Genomic DNA, 19,636 nt, shown 5'->3' on the forward strand with positions numbered 1-19,636 from the left:
TACAAAAACAAGACTTAAGCTAGAGTCAAACACTATTTTATAAAAGTAAACTAATTATAAAACATAATAAATAAAATAGATTTTAATACTTCATAGGTAAACTACAAGCAAGATTTTGAGAATAACAAGGGACAAATGCTTGGTACTGATAAAACGATGGACATGAAACTGGCCAAAGATCTTAAACCAATCAAAAACAAGCAAATTTATGAGGCTGATGCAAAAGCTAATCTTGTATCAACCCATGTTGATGCTGGTAAGCATTTTTAGTGTTAATCACATTAAGTTAAACTTAAAAAACATCATAGCTTTAGTATTAAAATTAATAGACCAAAACATTTACTTACAACATTAATAACAAAAATAGATTCACATGAACTTTATTTTTTATCAAATCTAGTAAATTTGTTTTCTGTTAGAGCTTTATCCTACTTATACACTAATACAACTTAAAATTTTACAGAGGGTCAGCAAATATCTCATGCTATGCACATGACAAACCAAGCTTCAGATCTTGTATACACAGCTGATTACAAGAAAGATGTTTTGGGTAAATCAACAAATGATCCAGCAATTGCTTATCCTGAACATGACCGCTTGAAGAAGATCCATGATGTCACTAACAAGGCAGCTTACCAAAAAGATAGCAAAGATCAAAATAAACACAATGTTTATCCAGTTGATGCAATGGAATTCAAAAGAGCTACTGAAGCGGCTAAGAATGCTAGTGATGTTAGTTTGATTAATCTTATTTTAATGCAATAAAAAGAAAATCTTAATAAAAAAATTGTAGTTGTGGAACTGATCTATGTACCTTTGATTAAAAAAAGCGTTTTTGATATATCTAAAGAAAAAGTTTAAAAATCTATAACTAGGAAAAACTTAATTAGTTTAGTTTATTGAACACAATTAAAAATAAATTTCAACTACTTTAATCGAATGACCTGGCGTATAGAAAGGCCTTTCGGCCATCAAGCTACAAATGAGTTAAAAACATTTCTTTGTATCTTATTTTTCTTTACAGAAACTCTACACAAAGCAAAGAGATGAAGTCATTGGAAACTACCACGGATATCAAACTCTGGATTCCAGAGTTCACCCGGAAGTAGTCCGCGGTCAGAAAGCTCACGAGCTCATAAGCGATGTTAGTTTTAAGTATTTAAATCTACAAAAAGGAAGCGAAACTATACGAATTGGTATATATTAAAATAAGTTAAATTTACTTTTAAAAAAACAAATCATAATAAATAAAACTAAACACTTTTTCTGAGATAAGTTTCGTTTCTTACACCTTACAGACGATATTTTAGGATATTTTAACATTCACAATATAAGATAAAATACAAACAATTCAAATAAGTTAACCAAAACAACAATAAACTTAATATAGGCATTAAATTTATCTCAAAAAGATTTTAATACAATTTTTTTATTTGTACACAGGCATTGTACAAACAAGACTGGGAGGATGATAAATCAATGATTTGTTTCCCCTATACAATAACCGATCATTACGATAAAACCCAGGACATGCAAAAACTTAAGGTAGGTTGAAACTATTTTTTTTTTATATCTGAGCTTTGTTGATAAATTACAGAAAAAACGCTTTTTTTGAATTCAAATAGATGAAAGTTAAATAATAGAGTTTATATTCCTAAAATTCGTCTTAGAATTAAACAACTATGTATTTACAACGTTAAAAATAAACTGCTAGTAGTTCATACCTTACAAGGTGTAATGAATTTATTTTTAAATATAGTGCCATTCTAAATAAAAAAATATATTTCAGTATGATTATGTGCACGACCATGAAAAGAGCAAGGCAAAGAACCACTTTGATGTTACAGACACTCCAGTTTATTCTCAGATAAAAGATCACACACAACAAACTAATGATGTGAGTTTTTTATATGTAGTTTAGTTTTGGTATTTTACTACACAGTTTTTCTTTACTAGTAACAAATTAGAAAGAAAATCGAAAAAGTTTAATGGAATGTACTTGTTTAGAATAAACCTTACAAAATTTATTTTAAATTCAAAAATAAACTGGATGTATATCAATGTTAGAACAGGTATCCAGAACTTAAAATAAATTAATTAAGAGTCTAATTTAATTCTACCACTTGAAAATAAATTTACTTAAAATACTTCATAGGTGAACTACAAGCAAGAATTTGAGAACAACAAGGGACAAATGCTTGGTACCGATGAGACCATGGACATGAAACTGGCTAAAGATCTTAAACCAATCAAAAACAAGCAAATTTATGAGGCTGATGCAAAAGCTAATCTTGTATCAACCCATGTTGATGCTGGTAAGCATTTTTAGTATTAACCACATTAACTTTAACGTAAAAAACATCATAGCTTTAGTATTAAAATTTAATAGGCAAAAAAATTTACTTACAAGATTAATAACAAAAATAAATTCCTATGAACTTTGTTTTTTGTCAGATTTAGTAAATTTGTTTATTATTAGAGCTGTATCCTACTTATACACTTAAACAACTTAAAATTTTACAGATGGCCAGCAAATAGCTCACGCTATGCATATGACAAACCAAGCTTCAGATCTTGTATACACAGCTGATTACAAGAAAGATGTTTTGGGTAAATCAACAAACGATCCAGCAATTGCTTATCCTGAACATGATCGCTTGAAGAAGATTCATAAGGACACTAACAAGGCAGCTTACCAAAAAGATAGCAAAGATCAGAATAAACACAATGTTTATCCAGTTGATGCAATGGAATTCAAGAGAGCTACTGAAGCTGCTAAGAATGCTAGTGATGTTAGTTTCTAAGTGTGTACAAAACTTAAAAATAAACAAAGATTCATTGTTATAAATCTAAACATGTATTCATAATATTTTATCATGTCTTACACTTATTTTTTTCGATACAACCAAAATTTTGTGTTTTTATTAGAAACTGTACAAAAAACAATTGCGTGATGTGATAGATACCTACCATGGATATCAAAATATGGATTCAAGAGTTCATCCAGATGTTGTAAGAGGTATAAATGCCCATAACCTTATCAGTGATGTGAGTTTGATTTATAATAGGCTTAGGAAATGCTTATAGCTTGGCTATTTAAACCTTTAAATATGCAGATTGTGTACAAAGAAGACTATAATAATTCAAGAGAAGTTGTGGTCTTCCCATACACTTTGACTGATCATTATGACATCACACAAGCTATGCAGAAACTTAAGGTACTGTTGTTCGGTAGTTGGTTTACAAGTTTTGATTAACAGATCATTGTTAAAATTAAAGTATTGTTTATATTCAAGTTTACGGAAGTTAAGTAAAACGAAAAATGTAACAAAACTATTAAGACTATTCGAAAACATCATGAACAATAAAAAAAATTAAGTTAAGTAAAATGTTAATTTTGAATTAATTAAAAGTAATTTTGGAAATTTACTTTCATATACGTTTAGTAAATTCTAATCTTACTTTTAGTACGACTATGTGTATGATCATGAGAAGAACAAAGCAAAGAATCGTTTTGATGTTACGGATACTCCTGTTTACTCTCAAATTAAAGATCATAACAAGCAAACTAATGATGTGAGTTTTTATTTATTTTTATCAAAAAGTGATTTTTTTTAAAAACCATAAAATATAGATCAAATACAAAGAAGACTTTGAGAATAATAGGGGTCAAATGATTGGCGCAACTGTTACCATGGATATGGAAAGAGCAAAGGAGCTTGAACCAATCAAAAAGCAGAAATATGAGGCTGATGCTAAAGCTGCACTTGTTCATACTAAAGTTAAAGCAGGTAAAAAATTAAGAGTTCTAAGCAATATTTAAACTAACTTTTTCTTTGAACATATATAAACTTTATAATACCAACCTTTATATAAATATATAATTTATTTTATGTAAGTCCAATTATTGAAAACATATGTAAAACATTTTATAAGCCTGAACAAGCAAACTATAATTAAAAACTTTATACCCTATTAACTATTTATATATTAGATGATAGCAGTCGGAGGGACTTTGGTCTAATAAGACACAATTATATGCAACTTAATGCGTTTGAAAAACCTTTTCTTTTGTTATGTGAATATAACATAGGAAAGGTTAAAAAAAAGCAATAATTTTTTAAAATAAAAACTAATTGTTTATATAACATACTACTTTGTCTTGCGTTTTTCAATAATTACTTCGGAAACAATTTACTTTTGTACATTTTAAACTCATTTGTACTGTAGACCAGAAGCTACGTATGATGACGTAAAATGGGGTGCAGTAGATTTCAAACTTCTTAAAATGTTATTGTATTTTGTACATGTAATATCTTTGACTTTTACAGACGGTCAGCAAATAGCACATCCATTGAAGATGACAAACCAAGCTTCAGATCTTGTATATACAGCCGATTACAAGAAAGATGTTTTGGGTAAATCAACAAATGATCCAGCAATTGCTTATCCTGAACATGATCGCTTGAAGAAGATCCATGATGTCACTAACAAGGCAGCTTATCAAAAAGACAGCAAAGCTCAAAATAAACACAATGTTTATCCAGTTGATGCAATTGAATTCAAGAGAGCTACTGAAGCTGCTAAGAATGCTAGTGATGTTAGTTTTTCAGTGTATGTATATATGAGAGTTAACCTTAAAACAGGTATCCAATGAAATTAAACATGTGCTTAAATTACATTTCAATACATCTTACACTAAAGACTTCCATTAAGACATATGTTTTTATTAGAAACTGTATACTAAGCAAATGCGAGATGTCATTGATACTTACCATGGATATCAAAATATGGACTCAAGAGTTCATCCAGATGTTGTAAGAGGTATAAATGCCCATAACCTTATCAGTGATGTGAGTTTAATTTATAATAGGCTTAGGAAGTGCTTATAGTTTGGCTATTTAAACCTTTCAATATGCAGATTGTGTACAAAGAGGATTATAACAACTCAAGAGAAGTTGTTGTCTTCCCATACACTTTAACTGATCATTATGACATCACACAAGCCATGCAGAAACTCAAGGTAAATTTATTAAATAATATATATTAACTTATTAAAGCTTTCTTAAAATTAACTTTTGCTAGTAAAGTAATACAAAACGATTGTATTAAAACTTCAACTTAAACAAAGTTTGAACAACATTGAACATACTAGAACTAATATTTACTTAATTTATAAAACTATATTTTGAAATAAAACTTGCACCATGAGTCTTAACTTTATTTATATTTGTATGAGCAAAGTAACAAAAAACAGAAACATCAATTAAATATAATCTGCAATAATCTTAGTAAATTAATACACTGTCATAATTCTAATCCTACTATTTAGTACGACTATGTGTATGACCATGAGAAGAACAAAGCAAAGAATCGTTTTGATGTTACGGATACTCCTGTTTACTCTCAGATTAAAGATCATGACAAACAAACTAATGATGTGAGTTTTTAATTTTGTTTATTATTAAAAAGAAAAACTCTTAACAAAACAATAAAATATAGATCAAATACAAAGAAGACTTTGAGAATAATAAGGGTCAAATGATTGGAGCAACTGTTACCATGGATATGGAAAGAGCAAAGGAACTTGAGCCAATCAAAAAGCAGAAATATGAGGCTGATGCTAAAGCTGCACTTGCTCATACTAAAGTTAAAGCAGGTAAAACTCTAAGATTTTCAAGCAGAAAGTAGATAAAAACAAATATTCTAATTTCATTTAAAAAGCTGGTATGCGTTATAAACTCCTTATAAACTTACTTATTAGGTAATCAATTTATGTCCATAAACTTAAATACTAACATTAAATGCAGTATAAACTTTAATACGCATAATCTTTTTGATTAGTTTTACTTGATTGACTAGTTTTATTTTAGTTGTAAAAAGTAGGAGGTATTTTCCTTTTATATTTTGATAGTACTTCATACAATTTGATGTATGTAAAATGTTATCTTTTTTTTTTGCATTCAACATAGGAACGCTTTAAAATGAGCACTAACTTTGCAAAAATAAAATAAAATTTCCTCAACACATATTAACTTAACCAGTTTCATAAAACTAAAAATTTTAAACAGCTTAAACACTTTTTGAACAAAAGCTAAAGTCTTATTTACTTAACAGTCAATAATCTGTAATGTTAGCATACTATAATTTGCAATAATACTTAATTGTAACTTTGTATATGTTAGTTTTATTAACTCTAAAGATTTTGGTTTATGTTCTTAAATTTCGCAGACGGTCAGCAAATAGCACATCCATTGAAGATGACAAACCAAGCTTCAGATCTTGTATACACAGCTGATTACAAGAAAGATGTTTTGGGTAAATCAACAAATGATCCAGCAATTGCTTATCCTGAACATGATCGCTTGAAGAAGATCCATGATGTCACTAACAAGGCAGCTTATCAAAAAGATAGCAAAGTTATGAACAAAAAAAATGTTTATCCTGTTGATGCAATGGAATTTAAGAGAGCTACTGAAGCTGCTAAGAATGCTAGCGATGTTAGTTTTGCTATAGAGTAAAATGAATTATAAAATTTCTAACTTTAATGTCAAGTTTACTTTTAACAAAACTGCTAAAAGAGTTTTAAAACCTAAAAAGTTTAAGAATGAAAATAAGTAGATTTGTTTAAGTTATAAAAAACACATTCAAGATTAATTCTCAAAGATAATAAATCTTACAAAACTTTCTTTAGAAACTGTATACTAAGCAAATGCGAGATGTTATTGATACTTACCATGGATATCAAAATATGGACTCAAGAGTTCATCCTGATGTTGTGAGAGGTATAAATGCCCATAACCTTATCAGTGATGTGAGTTTAATATCTAAAGTAATAAACGATGTACTGACAGTTGTTATTAAGATAATTTAAATGTAGATTGTGTACAAAGAAGACTACAACAATTCAAGAGAAGTTGTTGTCTTTCCATACACTTTGACCGACCATTATGATATCACACAAGCTATGCAGAAACTTAAGGTGAAATTATGTTATATCATTAGTTAGGAATACGAACTTATAATGAACATAGGCAACAATTGATTTCTAAAATTGTCTTTAAAAATTTATGCAATACATTTTAAAACTTATCAAAAACAAGAGTTTCTTAAAACTATTAATTTTTGAAAAATTCATAGGCTTAAATAGTTTAAAAGTTTTTGTAGATAGTAGTATAACTTTACACAGTTAGAATAATGTGTAATAAAAAATATATTGTGATGATTAGACTAAGTAATTAATTCACATCCGATTCATTATTTTATTTTTAAGTTATGGTAAACAAACTGTAAGCATCAATCTAAAACGTTGTTATTTACATTTTAGATTAAAGTTTGACAAATTCAGCTTATTTTATATAATTATTTAAGTACGACTATGTGTATGACCATGAGAAGAACAAAGCAAAGAATCGTTTTGATGTTACGGATACTCCTGTTTACTCTCAGATTAAAGATCATGACAAACAAACTAATGATGTGAGTATTTAATTTTGCTTATTATCAAAAAGAAAAACTCTTAACAAAACAATAAAATATAGATCAAATACAAAGAAGACTTTGAGAATAATAAGGGTCAAATGATTGGAGCAACTGTTACCATGGATATGGAAAGAGCAAAGGAACTTGAGCCAATCAAAAAGCAGAAATATGAGGCTGATGCTAAAGCTGCACTTGCTCATACTAAAGTTAAAGCAGGTAAAAAACTAAGAGTTCTAAGCAATAAATAAAATTAACTTTTTCTTTGCACTTTAAAAACTTTTTTCCAGATTACTTATAATACCAACCTTTATATAAATATATAATTCATTTTATGTAATTCTAATTATTGAAAACATATGTAAAACATTTTATAAGCCTGAAGAAGCCAATTGTAATTAATAACTTTATACCCTATTAACTGTTTATATATTAGATGCTAGCAGTCTTGCTTATACTAAAGTTAATGGAAATATACATAAACTAGTTCAAACAGCCGTAAACTACTTCATCTTTTTTAAACTTTCATTGGTCCTCTGAATTATCTGTTAAACTTTTTATACAAGATTGTAGAATTATTTATCCCAAACAAATTTTAGTAACCAATTTTCTTTCGCAGACGGTCAGCAAATAGCACATCCATTGAAGATGACAAACCAAGCTTCAGATCTTGTATACACAGCTGATTACAAGAAAGATGTTTTGGGTAAATCAACAAACGATCCAGCAATTGCTTATCCTGAACATGATCGCTTGAAAAAGATCCATGATGACACAAACAAGGCAGCTTATCAGAAAGATAGTAAAGCCATGAATAAAAAGAATGTTTATCCAGTTGATGCAATGGAGTTTAAGAGAGCTACTGAAGCTGCTAAGAACGCCAGTGATGTAAGTTTAGAAAATTCTTAAAAATGAGTTGATTTTAGTTTTATGTACAAGCTTTAGTGTAAAACAAATCAATTGAAAGTTAGAACATAACTAAAAACAAAAAAATACATAACTTAATAGTTGTAATATCAAGACTTTAGGAGATTAAAAGACTAAAAATATTCAGAAACTGTACACCAAGCAAATGCGTGAGGTAATTGACAACTACAGAGGTTACCAAACGATGGATTCCAGAGTTCATCCAGATGTGGTTAGAGGTCAAAAAGCTAGTGACTTGATCAGTGATGTAAGTGTATTTTTACTTTCTACTTTTATATTTTTGTTGGACTAAATTAAAATTTAAAATAAATGTTTCAGATTGTTTACATGGAAGATTACAGAAATTCAAGAGAAGTTGTTGTCTTCCCATACACTTTGACTGATCATTATGACATCACACAAGCTATGCAGAAACTCAAGGTTAGTTTAAACATTTTGCAAGACTCAAGCCATAAAAATAAAGTACTTTAATTATAAAATTTGTACTTTAACATACATTAACCAAGATAAATCTTTCTCTGAGTAGTTTGTTTTTAAACAATGTATTAATAAAAACTGATTATCATTATGTAGAGCGCTTTAAGACAAATTAAAGCTTGAAAACATTAAGAAGTTATGTATGATTTTATAAGTTTACAGTTTTCTAAACAAAAATAAATGGTCTAAATGTACTAGCTTGCATAAAAATAAATTGAACGTTTGCAGCTGTGATCTATTATTTATTTAAGTTTAAATAACAAAATACAACTTAATTAAAACAGTTTAAATTATTTAAAAATTAAACTAATAGCTTACCTTTAGTTTTCAGTTACAAAAGATCAACATTAGTTTGTTTGCCTGTCATCAAATGTAAGTAATACTGAAATTTCAAAAGTACCACAACTGAGCTTTACTAATTATTACGTCACTATTCTAATGACTGAGTAGAAAATATTAATTTTTACTAGAACTCTTGCTAAACTCATTTAAAAGCTTAGATCATTAAAACGTTGCAATACAATTAAATTGTGGTTTGTAATAAAAACCGGGTAATAAAATTTTGATATAGTATTTAGTTACAATTAATAAACAAGTATTTTATTCAACTACACAAGGTTATAATTTGCTTAAAGACAGCTGAAATATTTACGATGAAAATTAAAAAGTTTCGTTTGTTAACCATTGATAAGTGTTTTAAACTAAAAGAATTAAGTATGTAAGCATTTGAAAAACTTTATATTTTTACATTAAGGAAAAAAAGTACATAAACGTTTTAATTATGTCAGTAATGAAGAGTAGACCACGAAATTCCATAAAATTATATTAAATTTATTAAGTACAACAATCAACATGTATCAACAAAAAGCTATAATCAACTTGTTATTTAAAAATTATCGGTATTTAGATAAAACAAATTTTATTAAGATTGGAGACAAACTATAACAGTAGTAATAACACACACTACAATTATATACTCACCATCTAGATTCTTTAATAATAAGTTGCTTAAAATTAAACAGCATGATAATTATAATGTCTAAAGTAATGTTGTACTTACAAAAATATTACTTCTAATAATTGTACAACATACAGATTTGTGTGAAATATTGTTAAGTATTTAAAAATTTGAAACTTCTATGTAATCATTTTCTGCATTAACAAATTAGTAACGAATAAAAAACTGAGTATTCTAGTTCTATTAATTTTTTATTTAAGTTAAGTGATTGGTTTTATTTTGAATATCATAATTTTTTTTAGTACGACTATGTGTATGATCATGAGAAGAACAAAGCAAAGAATCGTTTTGATGTTACGGATACTCCACTTTACTCTCAGATTAAAGATCACGACAAACAAACTAATGATGTGAGTTTTTAATTCATTGTTATCAAAAAGAAAAACTTTTAACCAAAACATAAAATATAGATCAAATACAAAGAAGACTTTGAGAACAATAGGGGTCAAATGATTGGAGCAACTGTTACCATGGATATGGAAAGAGCAAAGGAGCTTGAGCCAATCAAAAAGCAGAAGTATGAGGCTGATGCTAAGGCTGCACTTGCTCATACTAAAGTTAAAGCAGGTAGACAAATAATACATAAACCAGTTTAAACAGCAATAAACTTTTTTAAGTTAATTTAACTTGTTTAGTGGCTTCTTAATATTTGCTAAAGTTTTAATAAGTCCTTGTCAAGTTACTTATCACAAACAAATATAAACAAACAACTGTTTTTCGCAGACGGTCAGCAAATAGCACATCCATTGAAAATGACAAACCAAGCTTCAGATCTTGTATACACAGCTGATTACAAGAAAGATGTTTTGGGTAAATCAACAAACGATCCAGCAATTGCTTATCCTGAACATGATCGCTTGAAGAAGATCCATGATGACACTAACAAGGCAGCTTATCAAAAAGATAGCAAAGCCATGAATAAAAAGAATGTATATCCCGTTGATGCAATGGAATTCAAGAGAGCTACTGAAGCTGCTAAGAATGCTAGCGATGTTAGTTTTAAAGTTTTATTTCAAATTTTCATAAAAACTACATTATGTAGATACTTTTTTATTTTGTACATATCAAGTTTTTTTAAACAAAGGTTTAGTACATTATCAAAAATTCCTGTTTAAACATTTATATCACAAATTCATTTATGTTCGGCTCGTTATACTAATTAGAAGTTACCAAAAAATACTAAGTTATATTTTTACAATATATGTTATTAACAAGTGTATAAACCACTTATATCCTTGAATTAGTATTTGTTTGTAAAATTATTTATAAAGAAACAATTTCTGAAGTCAACAACTCTAGATCTTTTAACTAAAAACAAAAAATAAACTCAATGAAATATATTAGAGTTTAGAGCTGTAATGTACAAAACATTTAACAACCATATTTTTAGAAACTGTATACCAAGCAAAGACGTGAGGTAATTGACAGTTACAGAGGATACCAAACAATGGATTCAAGAGTTCATCCAGATGTTGTTAGAGGTCAAAAAGCTAGTGACTTGATCAGTGATGTAAGTTTAGATCTAGTTTTAAAATGGTAAATGTGACTGGAGCAGCTTTTAACCTGAAACTAATAATAACAGATTGTGTACAAAGAGGATTATAACAACTCAAGAGAAGTGGTTGTCTTCCCATACACCTTGACTGATCATTATGACATCACACAAGCTATGCAGAAACTCAAGGTAGTTTAAAATATTTTAAGGCAGTTTTAAGTACATAAACTTTAATCTACATACCAAAACTAATGAAATTAGAATGGTTATAAACATAACAAAGATATTGTCACTAAAATCTTAAAGAGTGGTTTAATTGTTAGATTAAAAAATATTTTACTTTACGTTTTACCTTAAATTTTTAACTTTATAATAAGTTATAAATTGTCGTAATCATAAAATTACTACGTAATTGCATAAGTTGAACTAAAACATTTTCAGAATAATATTTTAATTTATAAGTATTAATTTATAAGAAACAGCTGTTTAATAAAATATATTTATTTTTTAGTACGACTATGTTTATGATCATGAGAAGAACAAAGCAAAGAATCGTTTTGATGTTACGGATACTCCAATTTACTCTCAGATTAAAGATCACGACAAACAAACTAATGATGTGAGTATTTAATTCATTGTTATCAAAAAGAAAAACTTTTAACCAAAACATAAAATATAGATCAAATACAAAGAAGACTTTGAGAATAATAGGGGTCAAATGATTGGCACAACTGTTACCATGGATATGGAAAGAGCAAAGGAGCTTGAACCAATCAAAAAGCAGAAATATGAGGCTGATGCTAAGGCTGCACTTGCTCATACTAAAGTAAAAGCAGGTAAGGAAAAAGTACTAGACTTTACTTGAGAGCCTAAAATAAAAATGAATACAACAAGATATGTTTTTTTTTGTAATTTGTAATAGATCTTTAATAACTTTTTATAAATTTTAGACAAAACACAATCAAAAAAAAAAATTTACAGACGGTCAGCAAATAGCACATCCATTGAAGATGACAAACCAAGCTTCAGATCTTGTGTACACAGCTGATTATAAGAAAGATGTTTTGGGTAAATCAACAAATGATCCAGCAATTGCATATCCTGAACATGATCGCTTGAAGAAGATCCATGATGATACTAACAAGGCAGCTTACCAAAAGGATAGCAAGGCAATGAACAAAAAGAACGTTTATCCAGTTGATGCAATGGAATTTGTTAGAGCGACAGAAGCTGCTAAGAACGCTAGTGATGTAAGATACTATCAATATTTTTATATTTCTTTTTATTTTATGCTGAATTTCAATTTTATTTAGAAACGATACACAAAACAACGTGGAGAGGTCATAGCTGCGTATCGTGGATACCAAACTATGGATTCCAGAGTTCATCCAGATGTTATTAGAGGTCAAAATGCTCATAACCTAATCAGTGATGTGAGTTTAAAGTTTTTAATTAATATATATATCTAATTTTTAAATTCCTTACTATTTAGATCGTTTACATGGAAGATTATAGAAATTCTAAAGAAGTCGTTGTCTTCCCTTATACATTGACAGATCATTATGATACAACCCAAGCTATGCAGAAACTCAAGGTGAGTTTGTAAACCTAGCATATAATCTCGACACTATCAATACCTCTATTAACACTATTTTGAATAAGCTGGAAATTAAAACGCGTAGCCTATTTTGTTAGTAACTTAAAGATGTATTAATATACAGTTTCTTTTGATAGAATTTTTCTATGTATACTTAAACTAAGACAGTTTTTTGATTAAAAAATCTTTTTAGTTAATTATTATGTTAACAATTTTAGTTTAGCCCTTTAAGAAAATTCAAAATAACAAAATAATACTTAAATTTAAAATTAAAATAAACTAAGTTCCATTAATTTTGTTTAAACTTTTCGTTTTTGTTGTTGATAAATTTAAATATGACAATGTTGCAAAATATTAAACTTTATGAAAAGACGACACAAAAAACTTCATATTTCAGTACGACTATGTTCGAGAACACGAGAAAACGAAGGCTAAGAATCGTTATGACGTAACAAACACTCCGTTGTATGAACAAATAAAAGAACATGATAAACAAACTAATGAGGTAGGTGTTTACAATTAATTATTTTTTATTTGAGTGTGTTTACACTTGCTTGTTTATACAGATCAAATACAAAGAAGACTTTGAGAATAACAGGGGTCAAATGATTGGAGCCACTGTTACCATGGATATGGAAAGAGCAAAGGAACTTGAACCAATCAAAAAGCAGAAATATGAGGCTGATGCTATAGCTGCACTTGCTCATACTAATGTGGATGCAGGTAATTAGATTTGTTAGATTACTGCTAACCCTAAAGTATTTTTTTTTTCAAATATATTGATGTTAAGCTTCATTTTATACCTTTGGTGCGTTATTTAATTACTTATATATATATATATATATATTCTGCAATTATATATACAGTCAGTAATCTACAATACCAGTAGATTACTACTGCACGTAAATAATATTTGTCTTATACAAATATCTTAATATTTTATTTTAAGCTTTAAAAATATTAAAATCGAGTAAAACTAAAAACGAATATTATTTTCTGAGACATTAAAACTTTGCATTAACTTCTCTAAATATTCTTTTAGTTTGAAATACGTTTAAATACTAAATAATTATTTGCTTTCCTTATTTTAAATGCTTTAGACTTGAACTAAGTAGAATATTAAATTTCACAGACGGTCAGCAAATAGCACATCCATTGAAAATGACAAACCAAGCTTCAGATCTTGTATACACAGCTGATTACAAGAAAGATGTTTTGGGTAAATCAACAAACGATCCAGCAATTGCTTATCCTGAACATGATCGCTTGAAGAAGATCCATGATGTCACTAACAAGGCAGCTTACCAAAAAGACAGCAAAGATCAAAATAAACACAATGTTTATCCAGTTGATGCAATGGAATTCGTCAGGGCTACAGAAGCTGCTAAGAACGCCAGTGATGTAAGATACTATCAATACTTTTATATATTTTTTTGTTTTATGCTGAATTTCAATTTTATTTAGAAACGATACACAAAACAACGTGGAGAGGTCATTGCTGCGTATCGTGGATACCAAACTATGGATTCCAGAGTTCATCCAGATGTTATCAGAGGCCAAAAAGCTCACAACCTCATCAGTGATGTATGTTATATGTATATCTTTTTCAAACTGTATTTTGTAATTTAGGAAGTATTTTGAACTTATTGTTGTTTTATGTAATTTTCTCTTATACATTACTATATAATACTTTTGAGTTATTTACATACTCAAACTTGTTTTTATATTTACTAGAACCAAAAACTTAATGCGAAAATAAATATGTGTACCTTGTAAAGATTTTGGTGTAAATTTATATTTTCTACAGATTGTGTACATGGAAGATTACAGAAATTCAAGAGAAGTTGTTGTTTTCCCATACACACTGACTGACCAATACGATACTACTCAGGCTATGCAGAAATTAAAGGTATATAACTAAATTTACTTATTTATTTGCTCAAAAAAAAGTTAAGATTTTCAGATAGTCTATTAGAGTTGAGTATTTATTAATAAATTTTTAAATGACTGTTAAAAATAATAAATAATTAAGAATCTAAAAATTTTTTTTCAAAGTATTACATAAAAAATGTGTTAAAAGCATCACTTTTAACTTGCTATAAAGCTTTTAATAAAAAAGCTTCATAACTAAAAACACTTTAGTCGCTAAATCAAATAACTTCATACTATCCAGATTGCTGAGATTTTAACTTAAGCACATTTATAATCAAATTATAATTATAATGATAGGTAACATCTTGATATAGGAGCTTAACAAAAAATTGATTTCGTTTTTTTTTGCTGCTGTATCGTTTCACAGTGATCGACTACTGTTTATTTTTTTAACAAAATAAAAAAAGTAATTTTATGATTTTTGGAAACTACTTTGTAGATAATAATAAGCATTCAATATTAATAAAAAAAATCCGGGTTAGCATGTACTGCATTGTTGCAAACCGTTAGACTTTTTTTGCCAAAAGAGCTTAATCAACTACAAAATTACTCATTAAAGCTTAATTTGTTTATATACGGAGGTTACATAAGTAATGTTCCAGTTCCGTAGAACAACGCATCAATGCTTATTAATAAATTTTGGTTTTTAATACGCCAATAGCCTGCTTGTATTTTATACGAAAAAAGTTTTTTAAGTTTTCTAAAAGTAGTGCTAATACTTTCCTATATGGTGTAACCGTATAACTGTTAAATGATTGATAGTACTATGCAAACTTAATATCTTGTAATTAAAAAAAAAAGTTTTACGGCTAGAAACTTAATTTTCTTTAAGTGTACTTAAAACAAAACGTTTTATTTTTCAGTACGACTACGTCTACGACCACGAAAAAACGAAGGCAAAGAACAGGTACAATGTAGTAGAGACTCCGTTGTATGACCAAATTAAGGAACATGATAAACAGACCAACGATGTAAGTTTTATTATGCAACATAATTTTATTTTTTGAAACAATCACTCTAATCAAAATCGTAAATAATAGATTAAATACAAAGAAGAGTTTGAGAACAATAGGGGTCAAATGATTGGTACAACTGTTACCTTGGATATGGAAAGAGCAAAGGAACTTGAACCAATCAAAAAGCAGAAATATGAGGCTGATGCTAAAGCTGCACTTGCTCATACTAATGTTGATGCAGGTTAGTTAGAAAAAGTTTAAAAAATTACTTAATTGAATAACCAATCAATTTGTTGTTGATAATATTTAATTTTATAGAGGGTCAAGTCATTGCACATGCTCTGAACATGACAAACCAAGCTTCGGATAATGTTTACAAATCTGACTATAAAACCGAGGTTCTTGGTACATCGACTAATGATCCAGCAATTGCCTATCCTGAACATGATCGGTTGAAGAAGATTCATGACGACACCAACAAGGCAGCTTATCAGAAAGACAGCAAAGCTATGATGAAGAAAAATGTTTATCCAGTTGATGCACCTGAGTTTTTAAGAGCTACGGAGTCTGCTAAGAATGCTAGCGACGTAAGTCAATGTTAAACAAAAAGAGCATTTATACTAAAAACAAAACCTAGTAAACCGAGTAGTAATATAAGTTCGTTTTACCTTTATTTGTACAACTATTTAACTAACCTACTATAATCAAGTTATAATCCTACTAACTATAGAAACACTATACAAAACAACGAAGAGAGGTTATAGCTGCGTATCGTGGATACCAAACTATGGATTCCAGAGTTCATCCAGACGTTGTTAGAGGTCAAAATGCTCACAACTTGATTAGCGATGTAAGCATTGAATCTTTGTTTTTAGTTAGTGTACTTAATATTTATTAAACGAGTAAACTTTACAGATTGTATACATGGAAGATTATAGAAACTCAAAAGAAGTTGTTATCTTCCCGTATACATTGACAGATCACTATGATAATACTCAAGCTATGCAGAAACTCAAGGTAGACTTTTTACTAAATGATCTATTAAAAATTAAATCAAAACTAAGTTCATTCTGAACAGGGTTTTATTATAAGTTTTAGAATGAATAAATTGTAAGTTCAGCCTTAAAAACTAAGCAATAAATAATCCAGAATGTTTATATTACTTTTTCAACTAAGTTATAACTACATTCAACTCACATTAGAGAAAAATCATAGGTTTTAAAATAGTACCAGTTTTATAACAGTTTTATTTTTGAAAAACTATTTAAATAATATAATTTAGGAACACTTTAAAATAAGAAAAAAAAAGGAACTCTTAAAAAACCACGATATAAAGTTAAGTGTAAAAAAACCAATAAGTAGGATACTAGTTTTGATATTTAAAGAAAAAATAATTCTATATATTTTTTTTCAGTACGACTATGTCCACGACTACGAAAAAACGAAGGCAAAGAACAGGTACTTTGTAACAGAGACTCCGTTGTATGAGCAAATAAAGGAACACGATAATCAGACTAATGATGTAAGTTTATCAGCAAATACTTTTTTTACTTGTATTTTTAATAATTAAAACACATGTTTTTAGATTAAATACAAAGAAGAGTTTGAGAACAATAGGGGTAAAATGATTGGTACAACTGTTACCATGGATATGGAAAGAGCAAAGGAACTTGAACCAATCAAAAAGCAGAAATATGAGGCTGATGCTAAAGCTGCACTTGTTCATACTAATGTGGATGCAGGTTTGTAAACAGCTTTTTACTAGACTCTTCAAAAAATAAACTAATAATGAAATTGTTTAACTAGAGGGTCAAGTCATTGCACATGCTCTGAACATGACAAACCAAGCTTCGGATAATGTTTACAAATCTGACTATAAAACCGAGGTTCTTGGTACATCGACTAATGATCCAGCAATTGCTTATCCTGAACATGATCGCTTGAAGAAGATCCATGACGACACCAACAAGGCAGCTTATCAAAAGGATAGCAGAGCTATGATGAAGAAAAATGTTTATCCAGTTGATGCACCTGAGTTTTTAAGAGCTACGGAGTCTGCTAAGAATGCTAGTGATGTAAGTCAATGTTAAACAAACAAATCATTATTTCAAAATCTAATTATACATAGTAGTATAAGAATTTTTCTTTTACCTTTATTTGTGAAGGTAGTCGTGTAGTTTATTGGAATAAAAAAAAAAAACCCCTACTTATAGAAACATTATACAAAACAACGTGGAGAGGTCATAGCTGCATATCGTGGATACCAAACAATGGACTCCAGAGTTCATCCAGATGTTGTTAGAGGTCAAAAAGCTCACAATTTGATTAGTGATGTAAGTTTTACATATTTTATTAAACTTAAAAAACGCTATTAAACTATGCTAGCATTTAATCCTTTTATCATTTAGATTGTGTACATGGAAGATTATAGAAACTCAAAAGAAGTTGTTATCTTCCCATATACATTGACAGACCACTATGATAATACACAAGCTATGCAGAAACTCAAGGTAACTTAAATTCTTATAACTACAAATAAAACTTTATTTGTTATCTTACAGAATTTAAATAAAAGTTAAGTTCAATAAAAATTACTGTAAGTTATTTATATTTATTAAAAATGTTAAGTCTAAGCTAAGTCTTGAAAACTTTTCAAAAATTTATTTAAGTGTTTAATTTACTTTTTTATAGAAATCAAAACTACTTTTAAATCAAATAGCGAAATCACAGTTTTCAAACTCTTATAAATTTAGTATATTTTTAATTTACTATATAAAACTAGTTAGTTTTACGACCCTAAAAAACATAAACAAAAGAAATTAACCTTCTTCAAAAAAAATTTAATGAGCTACTAATTAAGCTAAGTAACAGATAAAAACTATAAAAAATAAGCGTGTTGGAAACTAGTATTGATCCATATAAAAAAAAAAAAACATTTAATCTTTCAGTACGACTATGTCTACGACTATGAAAAAACGAAAGCAAAGAACAGGTACTTCGTAACAGAGACTCCGTTGTATGAGCAAATAAAGGATCATGATAATCAGACTAATGATGTAAGTTTATTGACACAACTAACTTACTATTTGAATGTTAATACTTAAAATAACTGTTTACAGATTAAATATAAAGAAGAGTTTGAGAACAATAGGGGTCAAATGATCGGTACAACTGTTACTATGGATATGGAAAGAGCAAAGGAGCTAGAACCAATCAAAAAGCAGAAATATGAGGCTGATGCTAAAGCTGCTCTTTCTCATACTAATGTTGACGCAGGTTAAAAAATATATAAAGTTAATCTTTTAATAATATTTCAAAAAATTACAAAACTAGTATTTTTTTATGGTAAATTTGTTTAAAGAATATAAAATATATTAATGTAAAAAAGATTTATACTTCTATATTAAACTTTTAATGCTTGATTTTAACTCTTTAACTTTATTTTATATTTTTAAATCGTAGAGGGTCAAGTAATAGCACATGCTCTGAACATGACAAACCAAGCTTCGGATAATGTTTACAAATCTGACTATAAGACCGAGGTTCTTGGTACATCGACTAATGATCCAGCAATTGCATATCCTGAACATGATCGCTTGAAGAAGATTCATGATGATACTACCAAGGTACTTTTGAGATTTAAGGCTATGGCTGTTGTATGAGAATATTTTATGAATAAAGGTTTAAAAAATATTTCTAAATGAGCAGAGTATTAACTTAAAAGTTTAAGTTTACTTTGACTTCATATATACAAA

At 28.4% G+C, this 19,636-nt stretch overlaps 1 protein-coding gene across 8 annotated transcripts in view; it reads left to right on the forward strand.

Annotated features, from left to right (window-relative positions):
- The window catches only part of LOC145835042 (uncharacterized), a 103,563-nt gene that overhangs the window by 38,473 nt on the left and 45,454 nt on the right, over window positions 1-19,636 (forward strand). For 3 of the 8 annotated variants that reach the window (XM_082942572.1, XM_082942577.1, XM_082942574.1), the window contains 52 exons: window positions 97-256; window positions 464-732; window positions 1,025-1,144; window positions 1,444-1,545; window positions 1,790-1,897; window positions 2,156-2,315; window positions 2,524-2,792; window positions 2,929-3,048; window positions 3,117-3,218; window positions 3,469-3,576; window positions 3,635-3,791; window positions 4,332-4,600; window positions 4,734-4,853; window positions 4,922-5,023; window positions 5,333-5,440; window positions 5,503-5,659; window positions 6,232-6,500; window positions 6,695-6,814; window positions 6,881-6,982; window positions 7,372-7,479; window positions 7,542-7,698; window positions 8,099-8,367; window positions 8,534-8,653; window positions 8,725-8,826; window positions 10,144-10,251; window positions 10,312-10,468; window positions 10,625-10,893; window positions 11,292-11,411; window positions 11,484-11,585; window positions 11,908-12,015; window positions 12,076-12,232; window positions 12,378-12,646; window positions 12,710-12,829; window positions 12,889-12,990; window positions 13,391-13,498; window positions 13,560-13,716; window positions 14,126-14,394; window positions 14,458-14,577; window positions 14,801-14,902; window positions 15,789-15,896; window positions 15,966-16,122; window positions 16,200-16,468; window positions 16,612-16,731; window positions 16,797-16,898; window positions 17,296-17,403; window positions 17,467-17,623; window positions 17,688-17,956; window positions 18,095-18,214; window positions 18,290-18,391; window positions 18,830-18,937; window positions 19,001-19,157; window positions 19,344-19,507. In XM_082942572.1, coding sequence (XP_082798698.1) covers window positions 97-256; window positions 464-732; window positions 1,025-1,144; window positions 1,444-1,545; window positions 1,790-1,897; window positions 2,156-2,315; window positions 2,524-2,792; window positions 2,929-3,048; window positions 3,117-3,218; window positions 3,469-3,576; window positions 3,635-3,791; window positions 4,332-4,600; window positions 4,734-4,853; window positions 4,922-5,023; window positions 5,333-5,440; window positions 5,503-5,659; window positions 6,232-6,500; window positions 6,695-6,814; window positions 6,881-6,982; window positions 7,372-7,479; window positions 7,542-7,698; window positions 8,099-8,367; window positions 8,534-8,653; window positions 8,725-8,826; window positions 10,144-10,251; window positions 10,312-10,468; window positions 10,625-10,893; window positions 11,292-11,411; window positions 11,484-11,585; window positions 11,908-12,015; window positions 12,076-12,232; window positions 12,378-12,646; window positions 12,710-12,829; window positions 12,889-12,990; window positions 13,391-13,498; window positions 13,560-13,716; window positions 14,126-14,394; window positions 14,458-14,577; window positions 14,801-14,902; window positions 15,789-15,896; window positions 15,966-16,122; window positions 16,200-16,468; window positions 16,612-16,731; window positions 16,797-16,898; window positions 17,296-17,403; window positions 17,467-17,623; window positions 17,688-17,956; window positions 18,095-18,214; window positions 18,290-18,391; window positions 18,830-18,937; window positions 19,001-19,157; window positions 19,344-19,507 — 7,887 coding nt within the window. The remainder of the gene's footprint in view (window positions 1-96; window positions 257-463; window positions 733-1,024; window positions 1,145-1,443; window positions 1,546-1,789; window positions 1,898-2,155; window positions 2,316-2,523; window positions 2,793-2,928; window positions 3,049-3,116; window positions 3,219-3,468; window positions 3,577-3,634; window positions 3,792-4,331; window positions 4,601-4,733; window positions 4,854-4,921; window positions 5,024-5,332; window positions 5,441-5,502; window positions 5,660-6,231; window positions 6,501-6,694; window positions 6,815-6,880; window positions 6,983-7,371; window positions 7,480-7,541; window positions 7,699-8,098; window positions 8,368-8,533; window positions 8,654-8,724; window positions 8,827-10,143; window positions 10,252-10,311; window positions 10,469-10,624; window positions 10,894-11,291; window positions 11,412-11,483; window positions 11,586-11,907; window positions 12,016-12,075; window positions 12,233-12,377; window positions 12,647-12,709; window positions 12,830-12,888; window positions 12,991-13,390; window positions 13,499-13,559; window positions 13,717-14,125; window positions 14,395-14,457; window positions 14,578-14,800; window positions 14,903-15,788; window positions 15,897-15,965; window positions 16,123-16,199; window positions 16,469-16,611; window positions 16,732-16,796; window positions 16,899-17,295; window positions 17,404-17,466; window positions 17,624-17,687; window positions 17,957-18,094; window positions 18,215-18,289; window positions 18,392-18,829; window positions 18,938-19,000; window positions 19,158-19,343; window positions 19,508-19,636) is intronic. The other 5 variants (XM_082942576.1, XM_082942575.1, XM_082942578.1 and 2 more) reach the window with 5 other exon arrangements.

The sequence above is a fragment of the Thalia democratica genome, chromosome 4 (genome assembly GCF_965202585.1).
Source record: "Thalia democratica chromosome 4, ktThaDemo2.hap1.1, whole genome shotgun sequence".
Taxonomy (NCBI): Eukaryota; Metazoa; Chordata; class Thaliacea; order Salpida; family Salpidae; genus Thalia; species Thalia democratica.